The sequence below is a fragment of the Diabrotica undecimpunctata genome, chromosome 5 (genome assembly GCF_040954645.1).
Source record: "Diabrotica undecimpunctata isolate CICGRU chromosome 5, icDiaUnde3, whole genome shotgun sequence".
NCBI classification, from domain to species: Eukaryota; Metazoa; Arthropoda; class Insecta; order Coleoptera; family Chrysomelidae; genus Diabrotica; species Diabrotica undecimpunctata.
Window position 1 is genome coordinate 83504815 of NC_092807.1, and position 19756 is coordinate 83524570.

A 19756-nucleotide genomic window follows, 5' to 3' on the forward strand; every position below is an offset into this window, starting at 1 on the left:
GTACTTTTTCTATATGGAATAAATCTTGCAGAACTATCGTAACAAACTATTACTACCACATATTTTTTATTATATGTTTTTACATTTACGATACCTGAAACAAATATAACACTAAATTTCTCCACACTCATTAATTTTTCTCAGATATCTAAAGTTCTTAGATTTGTTCTTGAGTTTTGAGATTTTCTTACTTTTTGTGTTGTTTTTCTTTCGGCCTTCTTGGTATAAATCTTCTTATTGGTGTGGAAAGTTAAATTTAATCTGTTTTAATGTAAGTGTTGCATTGCATGTATTAGATATAACGGGATTTTCTTGGATATTACTAAACTTTTCACTCCTTCTGATATCATGCAGAGCCAAATACATGTTATGCATATGGTTTGTTTTAAGTGAATATCAAAATATCATTATTGTTATTTTTAATTATATATTACAGGTGTAAAAACTACTTCAAAAGTTTGTTCTACCTTATTTGCCTAAATCAGAGGAACATTTCTGTATAGATTATATCTTTTTTGACTAATCAGAACAGATAATACATGAACATAAAATCATATTGCTAATATCGAATTAACTACCCCAATTCTCATCGATAATTTAGTGCTGTAAGTCTTGATGAATTATAGAAACGTTGGACATTTTGACAGTTCGTTTCTCTAAATTAAGGAAAATGATATGTTAAGATTACAGAGTGAAGGAATTCTTTACTTAATTAAGTACAAAAGTTTAGTTAAATTGAGCTCCTAGAAATAAAACTTGGACTTTAAACTTTAGAGGAAAGAGAAGATAATCAAATATTAAAGTGATAAACGACGTTTAAACAAAAAATGCGATCTATAATAATTACTAAGTATTAGCAATTCTTAATGTAAAATATGAATTTTTAAAATCATTTATTTTGTAGGTACTACTTGCTTGCAATTTTTAGTTTGTAGTTTGTAAGTTTTAAAGTATGAACTGAATACTTTTAATCTATATAACAAATCTTTTTATTTCAGAACATTCATGAAAGAAGACCAAACGTCAAATCGTTTTAAAATGTATACTGCACTTTCGATTATAGTTCCAGTAAGTATGTTACTGATTTCTATAATTCCTACAGGGATTCCAGATGTTCCTCGACTTTTTACAAAAAACTTGGGAATGTGTACATTTAAAGGTATGTTAAATTGTGTTTTTAGGTTCCTAATTTCAAAATGTATTTTTTGTTTTATTTTGTTTATTTATTTATAATTTACATTATTAATGATAATGAAACTTTTAGATATAGCCTAAAGAAACGTAAATATAAATTAAAGACAAAAAATGTGTAAAGACTGGTTTTTATAAATTAAAATCCTTCATGTTGAATTCTTGTCTTAAATAATAGTAACTAAATTATTAGCAAACACGTGATAGAAATAAATTTTATCAGTACACAATTAATAAATAAAAATGTATGTAGTATAATGATATACATATGAACGAATTTAAAACGGAACATACAATTTAATATAATGTCTGTTTGAACTGCATTTGAAATAGTGGACCAATATAAAACTTGTACAAAAATAAATCCATACCCTGTGATAGACATTGTATAAAATATCGTTCAACTATCTGTCTCCTCTAAAGGAAAGAGGAGCTTGCCTAATAGTCGGAGAGATAGAGCCGAAATTTTGAACTGATCAGTAATAAGACAATTCTCTATTGGAATATATTCATTATAACTGGGTTAAGACTTTGCCTTACAGGCGGACGCCCCTCGTGGTACAGGGGGTGGCTATACAGGGATGAAGTTGTAATTTTTTTTCGGAAAAATTAACGATCGATAATATGGCTGAAAATTTGCCCAGAGTAAGATCTTGGTATAACTAGACGAAATCCCAAAGGGCGGACGAGAGAGTGGATACATAAGGGGTGGCGGACAGGGGTGAAGTTGCAATTTTTTGGGGAAAAATTAACGATAAGTAATATGTCCGCCATTTTCATGGCTCATTATTTAGCCCCTAAAAACTCTAAATCGAAAAGAGCGGACAGCTGGGTTGGTACAGAGAGCCATAAAACGGGATCAAATGTACCACTTGTGTCCAATATCAAATCTTCAGAATTCATATCCGAAATTGGACAGTATAATTTTATCACCCAGTAGACCGAATGAATCTATTTGTTATTAAATACACACACGTAGTTAATTAGGTTACATACACATTTGGTCAATTATAAATAATAATTTGGACATCAGTCAAAAGTACTGACAAAGTTAAACAATTTACATAAATTAAATACACATATCACGCTAGGTACGCGAAAAATATTGACCCAAATAGAATTTATATAAAACTAATATCTCTTGACTAGAGAAATATTCAATCAATATTCACTCAACGAACATATAGTCTTCAACGATCAACTTCATCAGTCTCTACTCAAAGTAATCCCGGGTCTACACCCATAGTGTACGTCTCAACAATAAACTCTGCTACTATTATTTGGTGTTTCCATTACAACAGAACGAACATCTTCACTGAGCCAACGAGGGGAATTTGTTCATGGTCCTATCGAGAAACAGAATACTTCAAGGAAGTTTGAGAGAGCCTATACAGTCCACGCCAGCAACACCCTCAGTAGCAGAGAGAGACCACTAGACCCGGGAGAACGAGAGCAGTACCAAAGCCGAGAGCCATACTAGAGCCGAGAGCGGTACCAAAGCCGAGAGCCATACTAGAGCCGAGAGCAGTACCAAAGCCGAGAGCCATACTAGAGCCGAGAGCGGTACTAGAGCCGAGAGCGGTACCAAAGCCGAGAGCCATACTAGAGCCGAGAGCGGTACCAAAGCCGAGAGCCATACTAGAGCCGAGAGCGGTACCAGAGCCGAGAGCAGTACCAAAGCCGAGAGCCATACTAGAGCCGAGAGCAGTACCAAAGCCGAGAGCCATATTAGAGCCGAGAGCAGTACCAAAGCCGAGAGCCAAACTAGAGCCGCAGAGCAGCCAAAGGACAGGACCGATTGCAGAACCCACCAGAAGCGAGGGATACTTAACGTCTAAGAACACAAAAAACCGTAAGTTTTTAAATAATTACAAAATCTTCCAACTTTTACAATCTTACAATTTAACAAGTTTTTTTTTTTATTACAATTTAACAATTTAGAACAACAATCTCCACTCTATCAATCGTATAATAATGTACTTTAGAATGCATACCATTTAAATAATACAGAGAATTGATAAAACAAAAATAAACGTCATTCACAACTATAATTAACTAAACAGTAATTTTGTATGACAATTTGAAAAAAGAAACGTTCATACATATAGCTTGCTTTTAATTACAATTAAATATTTTATTTCGAAAAATTAAAATAATTACGTAGCAAATAATTTCATTTATTTTGATAACAATATATATATATATATATATATATATATATATATATATATATATATATATATATATATATATGTATATATATCATTATAAGAGTGTGTGGATTACATCTTGACCTACCTCAATGCAAAGAATAGCACAGCAGGCAAGGTCAAACTCATATTTAGCTAAATTGCACATTCCGATAGAAAAGAAAGTGTTATAATACAGGTATACTTATTTAATACATAACGTACATTTAGTATTGTCTAATATATTTACCGCTGAATGTAAAAATTTTTAAAATAATCATGGAGAGTCTATACGTTAAGCAAGCGGAAATAGGAACAGAAATAGTGAAACTCGTTTCAAATACAAAAAAGGATTCCCAATCTCGGAAAAATCAACAATACATCCGGGATAGACAGGAAAAATTAGAAGAATATTGGGCAAAATTTTTAAATAACCACGAAAAGCTGCTAGAAGGGGGTATAACGAAAGAAAAATATTTTGAAACAAAATACTATGATCAGGTATTTAAGACATACATTGAGGGGAAAACCCTGTTGGAAGAATATGGAAGGGTGCTGGAAAGAGGAAAAGCACCGAAAGTAAAGGAGATACAGATAAGAAAACAAAGAATCGAGGAATTATTACGGCCAGAAAATGAACAAGACTTGCAGGAGGATGAAGAATTGCAGTCAGAGTTAAGAGAATACATGGAAAAGGTGAATACACTAATGATTGAAGCAGCAGTAAATGAGGAACTGGACGCTACAGATATTGGAGAAGTAGAGAGAATAAACCATCTAAAGAGGAAAGTCAGGGAAGTTTTAAAGAAAATAAGGCCAGGAATGCAACGGCCAGAAAGCACACAGAGGAGGGACGGTGTGACATTGCCGCAGGTAAAAATCCCTGTGTATGAAGGCAGATATGAAACGTGGAGAACTTTCCACGATCTGTTTACTAAAGTAATACATGAAAACGACCAGTTATCAAACGCAGAAAAAATGCAGTACCTAAAAACTCAAGTAAGAGGGGAAGCCAACAGAATGATATAACACTTAAACATATCCGAGGCCAACTACGAAGTGGCCTGGAACATGCTAAAAGATAGGTATAAGAACCCAAGGATGATATTGTTTAAATTAATAGACAGGATGCTACTAGCGCAGGAAGTAAAGGAATCTTCTGCTAGAGCATTGAAATCACTACATGACACCTTCCACGAAAGTCTGGAAGCCATAGGAGGGTTAGGAACAGACACGGAAGCGTGGAGCCCATTGATAGCCCGAATTATCATAACGAAATGGGACAATGAAACTAGGAGGCTGTACGAAAACCACATTGGAGACAGTAGAGAGATACCGACGTACAAATCGACACAAACATTCTTACAGCGAAGATTTCAGACACTGGAACTGCTGGAGTCAGAAAAAAGACAAGAGAAGCAAGGAGGATCTCGTAGGAAACCAAGAACACATTGCGTGATATGCAACGGAGATCACGGAGTACCGAACTGCAGAGAATTTCAGGAACTCAATGTAAGAGACCGGAACAGGATGATAAAAGAAAAAGGATTGTGTACAAACTGCCTAGCACATAAAAAAGAAAAACAATGTTATTCACAATATAGGTGCAGACACTGTGGCGGAGACCACCACCATATGTTGCATTATGAAAAAGGAAACACAAGCAACAAAAGAAACTCCAATGAAACGAAACGAGAACAAACACAAGAAAGAAATGGAAGAGATTCAAACAATAGAAGAAACGGGTACCAAGCTGATAGGTACAGAGGAGGAAATAATAATCCATACAACGCCAGAGAACAAAATAACGGAAGGCGAGAAAATACACAAGATACCAATGGGCCTAGGAATAGCAACGACCAGCAAAGAGGGCAGAATTGAGTAAAATGTGCAAGCCATAAGGAAGGTGAAGCATTACTAGCGACAGCTGTGGTACGCATAAGAGATGTGAAAGGAGATTCACACATAATGAGAGCACTAATCGACCAAGGGTCACAATGCGCATTTATAACGGAACAAGCTGCGACGACGCTAGGAACAACAAGGAAGCCCATACAGGCGACCATATCCGGGATAGGCTCGTCAGGAGAAAAAACAGCCAACTGGAGTATGAAACTTTTAATCGAAACTCATTACGAAAGTGACTTCGAGATGGAAATAGAAGCACTAGTACTACCGAAGATAACAAGGAATTTACCGGAAAAGGATATAATTCTACCGGACTATAACGAGAAAAATACAATACTGGCAGATCCAAGATATTACAAGGTAGGGAAGATAGACTTACTACTAGGAGTAAAAGAATACAGTTACATATTGACAGAAGGGATGCACAGAATAAGTAATGGACTCCTGAGTCAAAACACCAAACTAGGATGGATAGTTTCGGGAATAGCACGAGAAAGGGAGAATATAAAAGCAGAAGTATGCTGTATGATATCAAGACAAGAAATGGACGTACAAATAAAGAACTTCTGGGAATTAGAAGAAGTAAATCAGGATACAAGTTTCTCAGTGGAAGAACAAGAATGTGAAGAACTGTATCGACAGACTGTAAAAAGGAATGAAGAAGGGAGATACGAAGTAAAAATTCCGTTTAGGGAAGACGTCGCAAAGTTAGGAGAATCTAAACATCAAGCATTCGCCAGATTGATGCAACTAGAAAGGAAGTTTGCAAAAGACAAACAGTTAGAAGCGAATTACAGACAATTCATGGAAGATTATGAAAACCAAGGTCATATGGTAATAGCAGAAAACCAGGGAGATGGGTACTACTTACCTCATCATCCAGTGAGAAAAGAGGACAGTACTACAACGAAAATAAGAGCCGTGTTTGATGCATCAAGCAAAAGCTCATCGGCAGTAAGCCTGAATGATATTATGCACACAGGGCCGAAATTACAACAAGACTTGACAAATATACTATTACGATGGAGATCCAATAAGGTAGCATACTCAGCGGATCTGGAAAAAATGTTTAGACAAATCAGAATGGCAGAAGAAGACCAAAAATATCAAAAAATTTTGTGGAGAAAGGACACAAAGGACCACATACAAGAGTATAACTTAACGACGGTGACATACGGCACGGCCGCAGCACCCTTTTTAGCGTTAAGAACAATACAACAATTACAAGAAGACGAAGGAGCGAGGTTCCCGTTGGCATCGAAAATTGTAAAAGAAAACATGTATGTAGACGATATACTAGGAGGAGCTGAGACAGTGCAGGAAGCAGAAACAGCCCAAAAGGAATTAATACAACTGTTCAGAAAAGAAGGTTTCACTCTTAGAAAATGGTTGAGCAACGAAGAAAAAATAATGGAGAACGTACCGGAGGATATGAGGAACGTAGACTCGAAGGCATTCAAACAAGAAGAAGTACGGAAAACGTTAGGAATACACTGGTCACCTAAAGAGGATATAATCACATTCAAAATAGGGATAACGACGGCAAAGAAAATAACGAAAAGACACGTACTGTCAGAAGTAGCAAAACTATACGACCCACTGGGATGGATAGCACCTGTAGTAATTCAGGCGAAAATGTTCATACAGGAATTATGGGAGCAAAAGACCAGTTGGGATAAAGAATTAACTAGCAACCAACAAAGCAGGTGGAATACATACCAGGCGCAATTAGTAAATCTGGAGAAAATAACATTGCCCAGGTGGAACAACTTAAGCAAGTTAAACAGAGTAGAACTGCATGGATTTGCAGATGCGTCTATGAAAGGATATGGAGCGGTAATCTACTCAAGGGTATTAGGCCCAGAAATTAAAACGAATCTAATGATAGCAAAATCGAAAGTCGCACCATTGAAAGGGAAAACGACGTTACCGAGGCTCGAGCTGTGTGCCGCGGTACTACTAGCAAATTTAATGAAGAAAACCCTACAAGCATTGAACAGGGAAAACATTGAGGTATATGCATGGTCGGACTCAACGATAACCCTGGCTTGGATAAGGGGATCATCAAAAAGGTGGAAAATGTTCGTCGTCAACAGAGTAGAGGAAATAAGACGCGTTATAGGACCGAAAAATTGGCATAAGGTAGATACAAAGGAAAATCCAGCGGACATCCTCTCACGTGGAAGTACCGCATCAGAATTATTAGAAGCAGAGCTATGGTGGAAGGGACCAACTTGGCTGACTAGTAACAAAACTTTAACTCAGGAATCAGAAAAAATACCAGAGACAAATGAGGAGGAAGTCAAAACGAAAATAACGGTGCACACGACAACGATAAAGGAGGACATATGCGAGAGATTCTCAAATTTAGAAAGAATGAGAAGAGTACTTTCATATTGTAGGAGATTTGCAGACAAATGCAGAAAAAAGAAGGACAATGGACAAAGTCAGCTTACAGTCCAAGAATTAGAGGAAACGCTATTAAAGGTGATAAAGCACACACAGCACGCCTACTTCAAACAAGAAATAAATAAGCTGGAGAAGAAACAGCAATTAGACAAGAAAAATAAATTAGCGTCATTGGTACCATTCCTGGATAGACAAGGAATTCTAAGAGTCACCGGAAGACTGAGACACACGAATCTAAAGTACGGAGAAAAACATCCGATAATTTTGCCAAAGGATAGTGCATTAACAAAGTTACTTATAACAGATAGTCACGCAAGAAATCTACATAGCGGATTACAACAAACACTACAGTACATAAAAAGGAAATACTGGATAATCAACGGCAGAAGAACCGTGAAAGATTATCTAGCAAAATGTTTAAGGTGCAGGAGGTATAAAAGCCAAGCAGCACAACAATTAATGGGAGATCTACCGAAAGACAGAGTGAACCCGAGTCATCCCTTTACTAACACAGGGATAGATTATGCCGGGCCAATAAAAATAAGTACCACGAGAGGCAGAGGACAGAGGAGCTATAAGGGCTACATCTCAGTATTTGTGTGTCTGTCAACGAAGGCAGTACACCTTGAGGTAGTAAGCGATATGTCTACGGATGCTTTCATCGCAGCGTTCAAGAGATTTACGGCACGCAGAGGACAGTGCAACAACGTATACAGCGATAACGGAACCACATTCGTAGGAACAGCAAATTTGTTGAAAAAAGAAAATCAAAAAATAGATGACGAGATAAAACAAGGATTACTGGCACTAGGTACCCAGTGGCATGTCATACCTGCATATGCACCAGATTTCGGAGGATTATGGGAGAGCGCAGTGCGAATAATGAAATATCACTTGAAAAGAATCATCGGGGAAACAGTTCTAACATATGAAGAATTGAGTACGGTGCTGGCACAAATAGAAGCATGTATGAACTCGAGACCATTATATGGGTCATCAGAAGACCCTGAAGGGAAAATAGCCCTGACACCAGCTCACTTCCTTATAGGGAGAGAAATTATATCACCAAATCGGGAAGAAGAGCTTACGACTTATTTGAAGATGCCGACGAGGTGGAGATTAGTGGAGAAAATAAAAAGAGACTTCTGGAAAATTTGGAAACAGGAATACCTGCACCAATTACAACAGAGAAATAGATGGCATAAGGCGCACCCTAACATAAAAGAAGAAGAAATAGTTATAATTAAAGAAGAGGATACACCTCCAGGCAGATGGCCATTAGCGAGGGTAACAGAAACACACCCTGGAGCGGAGGGATTAACCAGAGTAGTAACAGTGAGAAAGGCAAACGGGAAACTGACTAAAAGACCCATACATAAGCTAATACGACTGGAAGAAGAGAAACAGGAAAAGCCGAAAAAGGCAGCAGCACTAAGATGGAAGAAAATACTAGTAGCTATAATGTTTTTAACGATGTTAAAACCCATAAAGGCAGAACCGTATAAAATATATAATCCGGTACCAGGATTTTTCACAGAAGACCTTGGAGAGGTCGTCATAGACCGGGGAACATTTCGAATAAAGGTGTTACTCGAAAAAGGAAGAATTCGAACAGAGCACCAACTAATAGGAAATATGATACAAGGCGTACGAGAACTGTGTCATGAGATAAAAATCGTGAATTGTAAGGATATAATAGAGAAGTTAGAGGAAGGACAAAGAAAGGCGGAGTCAGTAAGCGAGGGGTTGACAGTAGAAATAAAAGGAAGGGAAAGAAGAGGAATATTAGGAACAATATTAACCTCAGTATTTGGAGTCAATGACGAAGCCTACAGTAACATTGAAGCATTAGATAATAACCAAAAGGAGCTAATAAAGGGATCACAGCACCAGGCGAAGATAATGTTAGAAACAATAACATCAATCAATCACACAGAGAACAGGATAAACGAGCAAATGAACAAGTTTAACAAAGCACTAATCACAGGTCTACAAGAAATATCTAAAGGACTTAACGAAGTAGAAGACAAAGCACAAAAACTAGAAACCGAATATAGCACGTTACGAATACAAACGATAGCATTACAAGTTATGGACTTCATAAACGAATATACTCAATTTTACGAGGGAATATTAAACCTTCACTATAACCACGGACACTTCATTGATATAGTGAAACCGGGTAAAATAACCAAATTAATAGGGAAAGCAGGGCAGATACTGCCTCAAGGGGTCGAAATACGACGACAACCCATTATAGAAACAGAAGTCAGTCATGACGACAGATATATAACAGTCATCGGCTACTTCATAGTGACAGGGAAAAATAAGTACAGCATGCTCAAAGTCACGGCCATACCACTTAACGTTGAGGGGTCGGTGTTGCGCACATTTGTCGCCCCAAGGAATCTACTGGTCGTAGATTATAACACACTGCACTACTTCGAATTGACCACGGAAGATAGAGAAAGGTGCTTACTGTTGACAAAGGCGCAGATAGCGTGCTCACCAACGGCTATAAGAAACATGGATACCCAACCAAACTGCATACTAGAAGAAATTTATGAGCGATCTAAGAATAGCACATGTCCAGTGGTAGCCAGGACAATACAGACAGCTCAATGGAGTAAGATGGGTACTCCCAACCTCTGGCTAGTTATCACGCCAGTCACGATACACATATCCATTATTTGCGATGGAAATCGGAGCGAAAGAGTACTGGAACGAGTCACATTCCTGAAGCTTTCACCCAAATGTATCGCCCAAACGAAAAATATTACATTACTCCCCACTAGCAGTGGGGTGGACAGAGCAGTGACGAGTTACCTGAAGTCGCCAATCACTCCCGTGGCCCAACTGGTGGCGAGGACACCCCGCAAGTTTAACACGCCTCTAAACACCTACCTTGACATACCAGGAGGAGAGCTACGTCATGTGTTACTTGAGGAGGAGAGTCTGGAACAAGAAATGACGCATACGCAGTGGCGATCGATTCACGAATCTAATTGGCATTATTTTGTGGCCACCGGGATCATTACTATAATGGTAATAATTGGGATACTCACGTTATGGAAGTACCGTCCTGTTGCACGACTATGTCGTTCAGGGAATCCACAAACTCAGACTAACGAACAGGAAGTACCTGTATTAGTTAGTAATCGGCACAACAATGTACGGTCGACTTCCCAAGTTGACATCCCACTTTCCACATTTTCATCCAATTGCCCTAATTTTAATCTAGAGATAGAGTCGGACATTGATAGCTAGGGTACGGTTGGAAGATTATTGATTATTCTTAAACTATTTATAATTTATCATGTTTGAATTTTACTATGTTATGTAATACTTATATGTAAACTTTGAGTATTGACACTTGGGCCAGATTGCCCGATTCCGCAGTATGTCCAATATCAAATCTTCAGAATTCATATCTGAAATTGGACAGTATAATTTTATCACCCAGTAGACCGAATGAATCTATTTGTTATTAAATACACACACGTAGTTAATTAGGTTACATACACATTTGGTCAATTATAAATAATAATTTGGACATCAGTCAAAAGTACTGACAAAGTTAAACAATTTACATAAATTAAATACACATATCACGCTAGGTACGCGAAAAATATTGACCCAAATAGAATTTATATAAAACTAATATCTCTTGACTAGAGAAATATTCAATCAATATTCACTCAACGAACATATAGTCTTCAACGATCAACTTCATCAGTATCTACTCAAAGTAATCCCGGGTCTACACCCATAGTGTACGTCTCAACAATAAACTCTGCTACTATTATTTGGTGTTTCCATTACAACAGAACGAACATCTTCACTGAGCCAACGAAGGGAATTTGTTCAACTTGCCTGCGCATTTTAGGTCTCGGTAACAATTTTCAAACTGATTTTATTAGGGGAAAAGCGTGTACCTTGGGACAAAATTTTCTTTTAAATTTTTATGTTTTTTTCTTTCATCTGAAACTGAAATGTATTTGATTCATGTAAAAGAATGAAGATTTAGGCACTGGACTGATATTAAAAATATCGATAATAACCAACGAGTAAATCAGTAATTACCATATAAGTGTACAGTGATATTAGTCCCAAGGTTCAACCTGTGGTTTACCCTTGGGACAGTGTTGTTTGTACATTGGGACATGAACTGACTGTATTTATATAAATAAAACAAATATTGAAATAACTTTTTTAATGATGAAAAAACCAATAAAAGTATTTTATTGTATTTATATATTATTTAAAAGAAATATTTTGTGGAAAGGCAATGTTGAATGAATGAAATCCTCGCCGTATTTTGGGCACAGGCAACACTTTCACTATGCTTGAATGCTTCACGACGGCAATATCTTCAACATTTGGGAAGACAAAATAAACTTTCCGTTTTCGGAGAAACTTCACAGTAACTTCTTGGTTTATGCTTTCTTGAACCAAACCAGCATAGTAAACATCAGTGGATGTAGCTTTTCCAGTGACTTCAAATTTTACCACAACCCAGCTGCCAATGGTAAAATTGAGTGCAACTTTGTCTGATGGAAAGAAATCAGGAACATCTTCATCTTCGGAACTTGAGTCAAATCTGCTTCCATCAGAGATGTCTTTAAGCTCGAGCTCGTCTTCATCTTCAGACGAAGAAGAAGATACAACTAGTGCTCTTTTGACTGCCTCTTTTTTCCTCGGGACTGGCTTACATATTTTAATTTTCTGCTCCTTGATTTTCTGCAACTCCGGTGAGTCTGTGACAATCATACATCTTCCCGGTCTCCTTCCCCTTCCACCAGTCTTACGCGGTGGAACCTTCGGAAATGGGCGAATTTGTTCAGGGGTCATTCCAGTAGTGGAACATGGCGCACTGCTTGTTGATGGTATGGCTTCATCAACTTCCATAAGTTCTGTCTCTTCAATATCAGTTTGTTTTGGTTCATATGGCCTGTTGGTCACCTCAGCTGGTAAGAACTCATGGTCTCCGAACACGTTTGCATTAAATGGCCATATACCTGCTACTTTGAAACCTGACGAAATGTTATTTGGGGTAAACGCCAATGGGAATGCTTTTCCTATCAGCTCTGACATGTCGTAAATAGATATAGGCTTTCCCGGATGGTTCAGCATCCATTCTTTGCTAGCATTATTGAAATAATTTTTAAATGGCCCAAACACAGACCTATCCAACGGCTGAAGTTTGTGACTGGTATGCGGAGGAAAGGTTAAAATTACTATTCCATTATCCCTAGCTATGTGTATAGCAGCCAATGAGAGGTGGCTTTCGTGGTTGTCGAGGATAAGCAACACTTTATTTTCAGGAGATGGCTTCACAACTGAAATGAAATGTTGAAGATATTCAACGAATTCAAAAAATTTAGAAAAACTTTTCTAAAACATTTGATAAAACTCTACGTCATCGTCTGAATCTTTTATAGAATATTTTGTAGATTTAAAATGATATTATGATAATGTTTTTTTTTCAAACTTAAGTCATATTTACTTTACAAATCACATTTTTTTCTTAAATATACCTCTGGGCAAATTTTCAGCCATATTATCGATCGTTAATTTTTCCGAAAAAAATGACAACTACATCCCTGTATAGCCACCCCCTGTACCACGAGGGGCGTCCGCCTGTAAGGCAAAGTCTTAACCCAGTTACAATGAATATATTCCAATAGAGAAATGTCATATTACTGATCAGTTCAAAATTTCGGCTCTATCTCTTGGACTATAAGGAAGCGATAAGTGGTTTGACAGCATAATAACTGCTTGTGTAGTCTTGTTTTTTCAGTGATTCTAGGCAACCTATTTGGGTGGAGTTTTGACTTGTTCTTGAAAGAATTCAGAATCCAGCAGCCCGCTGAAGTATTGGATTTTTATAATATAATTATTTGACAAGCTTTTGTTGGCCAACCACCTGGAGCGGAGTTGAGCCGAAATACATTGATTTCGTATGTTCCGTTTTAAATTCGTTCAATCTGTATGTTGAGTATGTATACAAGATTTTATATATTCCGGTAGTTACATTACCGTATGAAGGGTACAGGAAAAAAGGAGGTATGTCAAATGACGGGCGAAAATGAGATAATTAGACCATATAGTGGCACAAACTGGATACTATTTCATGTAAAAAATTCACATTGATGAAAGAGGTTAGTCACAAAGTTACACATATTTTTATATTTGTTATACAGAGTAAAAAAGGAGGCATGTCTAAGCGCTACAGGGAAAAAGGAAGGATGTCAATGTGACCGACGCCGACGAAGCGGTTAATACATTTAGTTTTTATGTGGTTCAGAGGTGTTTAGAGTCCATGTAATGGGACCGGATTGTAAGTGCGTTAGATTTAAGTGTTTTCTACAAATACCGCAACAAGCAAGAATTCAAATTATTAGAAAGTTCAACTTTATGGAGTCGACAGATGCCCAAAATATATACTTATGAGGATTATTACTGTACAAACTGTACAACAACGAAGACACGAATCAGGTCTTCATAATGCCGTCTTTAGTTATAAAATCCGTTATAATGTAAATGACGAAACACAAGAAGTTCCAGTATATCAGAAGGCCTTTTTGGCATTCCATAGAATCGGGAAAAAATCTTAGAAGTTCTACAAGTCACTAAAATTGACAGGTAACGCCCCAAAAGATACTAGAGGAAAACATGGAAACCATCATCATCAAGTTTCTATGGAAACAAAAAAAATGTATAATGTAGCATATAGGGTCTTTCAGGAGCGGAAAAAGTCATTATAGTCTAAAAGACTCGTCATAATTATACTTATCTGAGGATTTAAATATTAACAAAATGTACACAATGTACGTAGAAAAATTTACAGACATGCGAAGTTCATACGAAACATACAGAAGTATTTTTTTAACTAAATTTAATATTTCCTTTGGTTTTCCAAGGACCGATACGTGTAGTTCTTGTGATGCATATTTAGCAAAAATTAAAAGTATTGAGAAGCACTGTATATTAGCGAAATCTTTCTTCTTCTTCATGTACCATGTCCTTTCAGAACGTTGGTTACCATCACAGCTATCTCAATTTCATTCACTGCCACTCTAAATAGCATGCTTGTATCAACAACATACCAATCTCGCAAGTTCTTCAACCATGAGGATCTTCTTTGCCTTGGACTTCGTTTGTCTGCTATTTTTCCTTGCATGATATTTTGTAGCCACCTATATTTGGGACCTCTCATTACATGTCCGAAATACTCCAGTTTTCTCTGCCTGATGTTTTTTATGATCTCAGTAGTCTTGCTGAGACGTTCTAGTATTGTGGAGTTTCAAAAATTCTCCACCCAGGAAACTTTTAAAATTCTTCTATAGCACCACATTTCGAAAGCCTCAAGGAAATTTAGATCGATTTTATTCACAGTCCAGGACTCGAAACCATAAAGTAAGACCGAGAACACGTAGCAGCGAAGTAGGCGGATCCTCAATGCCAATTTTAGGTCTCTGTTACATAACACCTTGAACATCCTTCTAAAAGCCGCTCTAGCCTGCTCTATCCTAGATCTAATTTCCCGTGACTTTCTGCGTTACAATTTAATTGCTGTCCAAGGTAAACGATTTTGACTTGCTCAAGTTTTATACTATTTACATATAGATGGTTTTATATGCTGTTGTTTACTTATTACGAGTATTTTGGTTTTCCGTATGTTCAGATCCAGACCTGCCTCCCTACAACTCTCAACGATACTATTAAGTGGTGTTTGCAGATCTTCTTGACTAGAAGCTAGGAGTACTGTATCGTCCGCATATCGCAAATTATTGATGACTTCACCGTTCACAAGTATTTCTTCTTGTTTTTCAGAAAGTGCTGTTCTGAAAATTCTTTCGGAGTAAACGTTGAAAATCAGGGGTGACAAGAGGCATCCCTGCCGTACTTTTCTTTTAATATTAAGAGCCTGTGATTCCACACCATCTAATAAAACTGATGTTGTTTGATTCCAATATAAATTTGCAATTATTCGAACATATCTGCCGTCCAAGCCAATGTCTTTTAGAGCTTCGATCAATATAGAGTGCTTAACACGATCAAATGCCTTTTGGAAGTCAATAAAACAACAGTATATGTCTACAGATATATCTCGACATCTTTGAGCAAGTACGTTCATTCCAAACAGTGCCTCTCTCGTTCCAAACCCGTTACGGAAACCAAACTGTGTGTCATCCAGGTATTCCTCGCATTTATTGTAGATACGACCATGTATTACCTTCAGAAAAAGTTTTAATAAGTGGTTTAACAAACTGATGGTTCTATAATCAGCACAGGTTTTTGCTGTTGTTTTCTTAGGTAGAGCTTTAAACAGTGAATGAGACCAACCATTAGGTAATTTTTCGCTGGTATAAATGGTATTGAAAAACGAAGTTATAGCCTCTAAAACATTGCCATCTTTTATAAGCTTGTATATTTCAAAAAATTTTATTAAAAATCCTTTATAAGAGGTATATAATTTAAAAACCCAATCGGGCTATATCACAAAACGTTTTCGGAATCCATATTCCATCATCAGTGCACCTAAAAAGTATATAACCACTTTAAAAAGAATGTGAGATTTAAATTTTGACCAAGGTTAATACAAAATGTGGTTAATACTTACTAGGTGGGTATACATGTATTAAGCCACTAAATACGTGGGTTAAAACCCGTTAAAATTTTTTTTGTAAATTTGGTTTACATTATATGGTGATAAATTCTATGATGTTAAAGTTATGAGTGCATTTGGTAACATGGCGACGTATAACTCCACGTGAAGTTGCTGGTCCTGAGACGATGTGTCTACGAGGACCTGATAAAAGCAACTGATTGAAATGACAATCTTGACAAGTTAGGATGGAAGTCCGAACAAAGCAGTCAGTGTAACTTTATGTGTTAGTCCAATTAAGACAGAAGCCAAGGTTATTTAAAAATTGAAAAAGTTAAAATTAAAATAATGTAACAATAGCAACCATCAATGTTGTTGTTTTAAGTTGTTAATTTGTCCTGAATTTATTTTTAAGAACATGGTTGGAATTGTTTTATTAATTAATGTATGTGGTAAGAAAATTTTGTGGGTATTGTTAGGCAACCAACTGTACACACGTCTTAAAGTAGTGTGAATTAGAGATTCTAATATAAGGCCCCTTATGGTTTCTCAACATTTGGTACCATGGAAAATATACACATGTGGAAAGTTGGATTCTTGAAAATTTATTGTTGATGGGTGAAATAGGAATTGAAAATTGAAAATTCAATTGAAAAAGATAGCGATGATGTTTGTTTACTGCTTCATCACTATATCTACAGCTATCTTGATCGAAAAGTACAAAACTTGAATATTTTCTGCGACTCGTGCGGAGGACAGAATAAAAACTACACTGTTCTTCGGTTTATTCATAACATAGTCTATCATGAGAAGAGACTGGACTCTTTGCAAATAACTTTTCCTGCTAGAGGACATTATTACCTAGAATGTGACAAAGATTTTGGAGTTGTCAATCAAAAATCAAAAGCCGAACTTTTTCAAGACTTGACAGAAGTGTATAAAACTGCTAGATGAAAACCATCACCGTTTCATGTTGAAGAGTATCCTCAAGAGTATTTCCGAAAGTGGACTGAATATTTACGCAATCATTAGGAAAATAAATGCTCTTTCCAACTCAACCCACCCGCGAGCTAAAAGCTGTTAGGGATCATCCTCGTCTTTTTTACTACAGAACAACATCCAATGGAACTTGGGAGATAACACAGCAGAGATTGACTACTCCCAAATTGCCAGAAATGGAATTTGAGCTACCTCCATATGCTTATACAGGTAAAACCCCCCCAATTAATTAGTTTTATAAAGCTTACTTTTGTTATTTTTTAGCACTTCTGCCGATCAACCAAGCCAAATATGCAGACCTGCAGCATCTAAAAAGATTTTGTGGTTCAGATGCCCAAAGTTATTTTGATGAACTTTCGCATTAATAATTTAGAGACCCATTATACCCAAATCTAGTGTAGACGCTATAAAATTGTTCGAAAAAAACTATTTTTAAGTTCTTTTACATAAACATTATTTTTATAATAATCGTTGTTGGTTTTCGGAAATAAAATGCATTTTTGTATCAACGTTGTTACTACTTTTTTTGAAATGCCTTCTTTTTTACTTTAATATTTTTAATTAATGTGTAAAATTTCTAAATTTTTGGCAAAATAAAGAAAGTAGAAAAATTTATGTTTTTGCAATTCAACTGAAACCTTATATTTAACCTCTGATAATACCTTAATCAATGTAAATGACAAGACTATAATCTTTGTGCCGTTTTAAAGTATTAAAATCGCCTTATTTCAGAATGTGTTATTTCTGACATACCTCCTTTTTTCCCTGTACCCTTCATATATTATGAAGTTTAAATTTCTATTAATGCTAAAAAGAAAATGCAGATAATTTGGATACTTATGTAGAAAAACAACGTTTTAATTAAATCAAAAATGACGACAAATTTGACCGAAATGACAGAAAAAAATTATTGAGGGCATATCAATACAAAGACGTTAATAGGGCGTTCAGAAAAATGGTTAGTGATGATAGCGGATATTTTAAAATTAATAAAAAAATTTAAAATAAGGTATATATATACAGAACAGAAAAAAAATTCCAGCAGACAAAAATTATGTGTATGTGTTTTCGACATTCGTTTTAACAACCACCTCGCTCGCTAGTCAAAGGAAAAAAATGATTTTAGAGAGTAAATATAGAAAAGCGAAATTCTGCAGGTATACATTTGATCCGAACACCCCTTTTTAATAGTAGATATATAAAAAAGAAGTTACAAAAATACATAATTCCATGATTGCACCTTATAAGTGACAAATATTTTATAACAAAGATTTTTAAACAAGAAAAGAAGTGTAAAGAAAAATAAACAATCTAAACCAACAGTACATTCTGGGTTGCCCTGACTTTACTAAAATATTAGTAATGTACCTACTATCTTTAACAAAAACGAACCAACAAATCCTATCTCCACGTCCTCGCTGTGACCACTGGATAGTACATCGAGTACAAAAGAAGATATATAAGATTAGATATCATAAATGAATACTGGAAGACAGCCAAAAAATTGATGCCAGCCACATATCTCCTATAATTATTGATTTTAACAAATCAGATACTGAATCAGATTGTGAATTCAGGAATGATATTGAGGAAATATCTTAAACTATTACCGATATGGATATTTATATGTATTATAACGGTTCTTTTTAGAACCACGACATTTTCTTGAAATGTAAGAAGATATAATTGATGTCAGCTACATATCCCCTGTAATCATTGATTTTAATTAATCAGATTCTGAATCGGATTGTGGATTGTTTGAAATATAATATTCGTTTTTGTTATTCATAAAAAAAGAAGGTAAACTTACAGTCGGTATCTTGTTTTTTAACTAAACTCCATTAATACTATTTAATAATCATAACTATTTAATGATAAATTTTCACCAAATTAAACTATTGGCTGCCACAGAAACTTATCAGAAAATTACTTATCCGAATATACTGATTTCAATCGATGTTATTTTATCACAGGAATGTTTGCTTTGATACCTTGCAATTGCCAGTAAATTTTTTTATCTCGCAGTCAACTCTTAAAAGATTCTATAAAAAAAGAAGGAGGAAGCGTTATTTTAAATAAACAAACATTCCAATTTCATAGTGTGTGTAGTAAATAATAATAAATCCATAAATAAATCTCAGCTAATTAAGCACTTTCCTTGGAATGTATAGACTAGGAATTATAGAATAGGAACTGCCGTTCCAATATAATGCGCAATAATAATTTTTATACAGGACGGGACCTCTAATATGTAAATTAAAAAAAAATTTAAATTGTTAAAGTTTTTACTCCACATTTAAAAAAAAATAACCTTTTCACATTTAGCCGATTACGATCCTGCAACTGTCAGATTTAACTAAAATGTCATGCAATCATTCTCGACATTCTTAAAATCCCATATGACGTCAAAATTAGTGACTCACTAAAAGAAGGGTTTGGGACAGACCGT

At 35.9% G+C, this 19756-nt stretch overlaps 1 protein-coding gene across 2 annotated transcripts in view; it reads left to right on the forward strand.

Moving 5' to 3' along the window:
• Positions 1-19756, forward strand: part of LOC140441423 (uncharacterized) — a 214886-nt gene that overhangs the window by 172161 nt on the left and 22969 nt on the right. For both annotated transcript variants that reach the window (XM_072532146.1, XM_072532145.1), the window contains exon 6: positions 999-1159. In XM_072532146.1, the coding sequence (XP_072388247.1) occupies positions 999-1159 (161 nt within the window). The remainder of the gene's footprint in view (positions 1-998; positions 1160-19756) is intronic.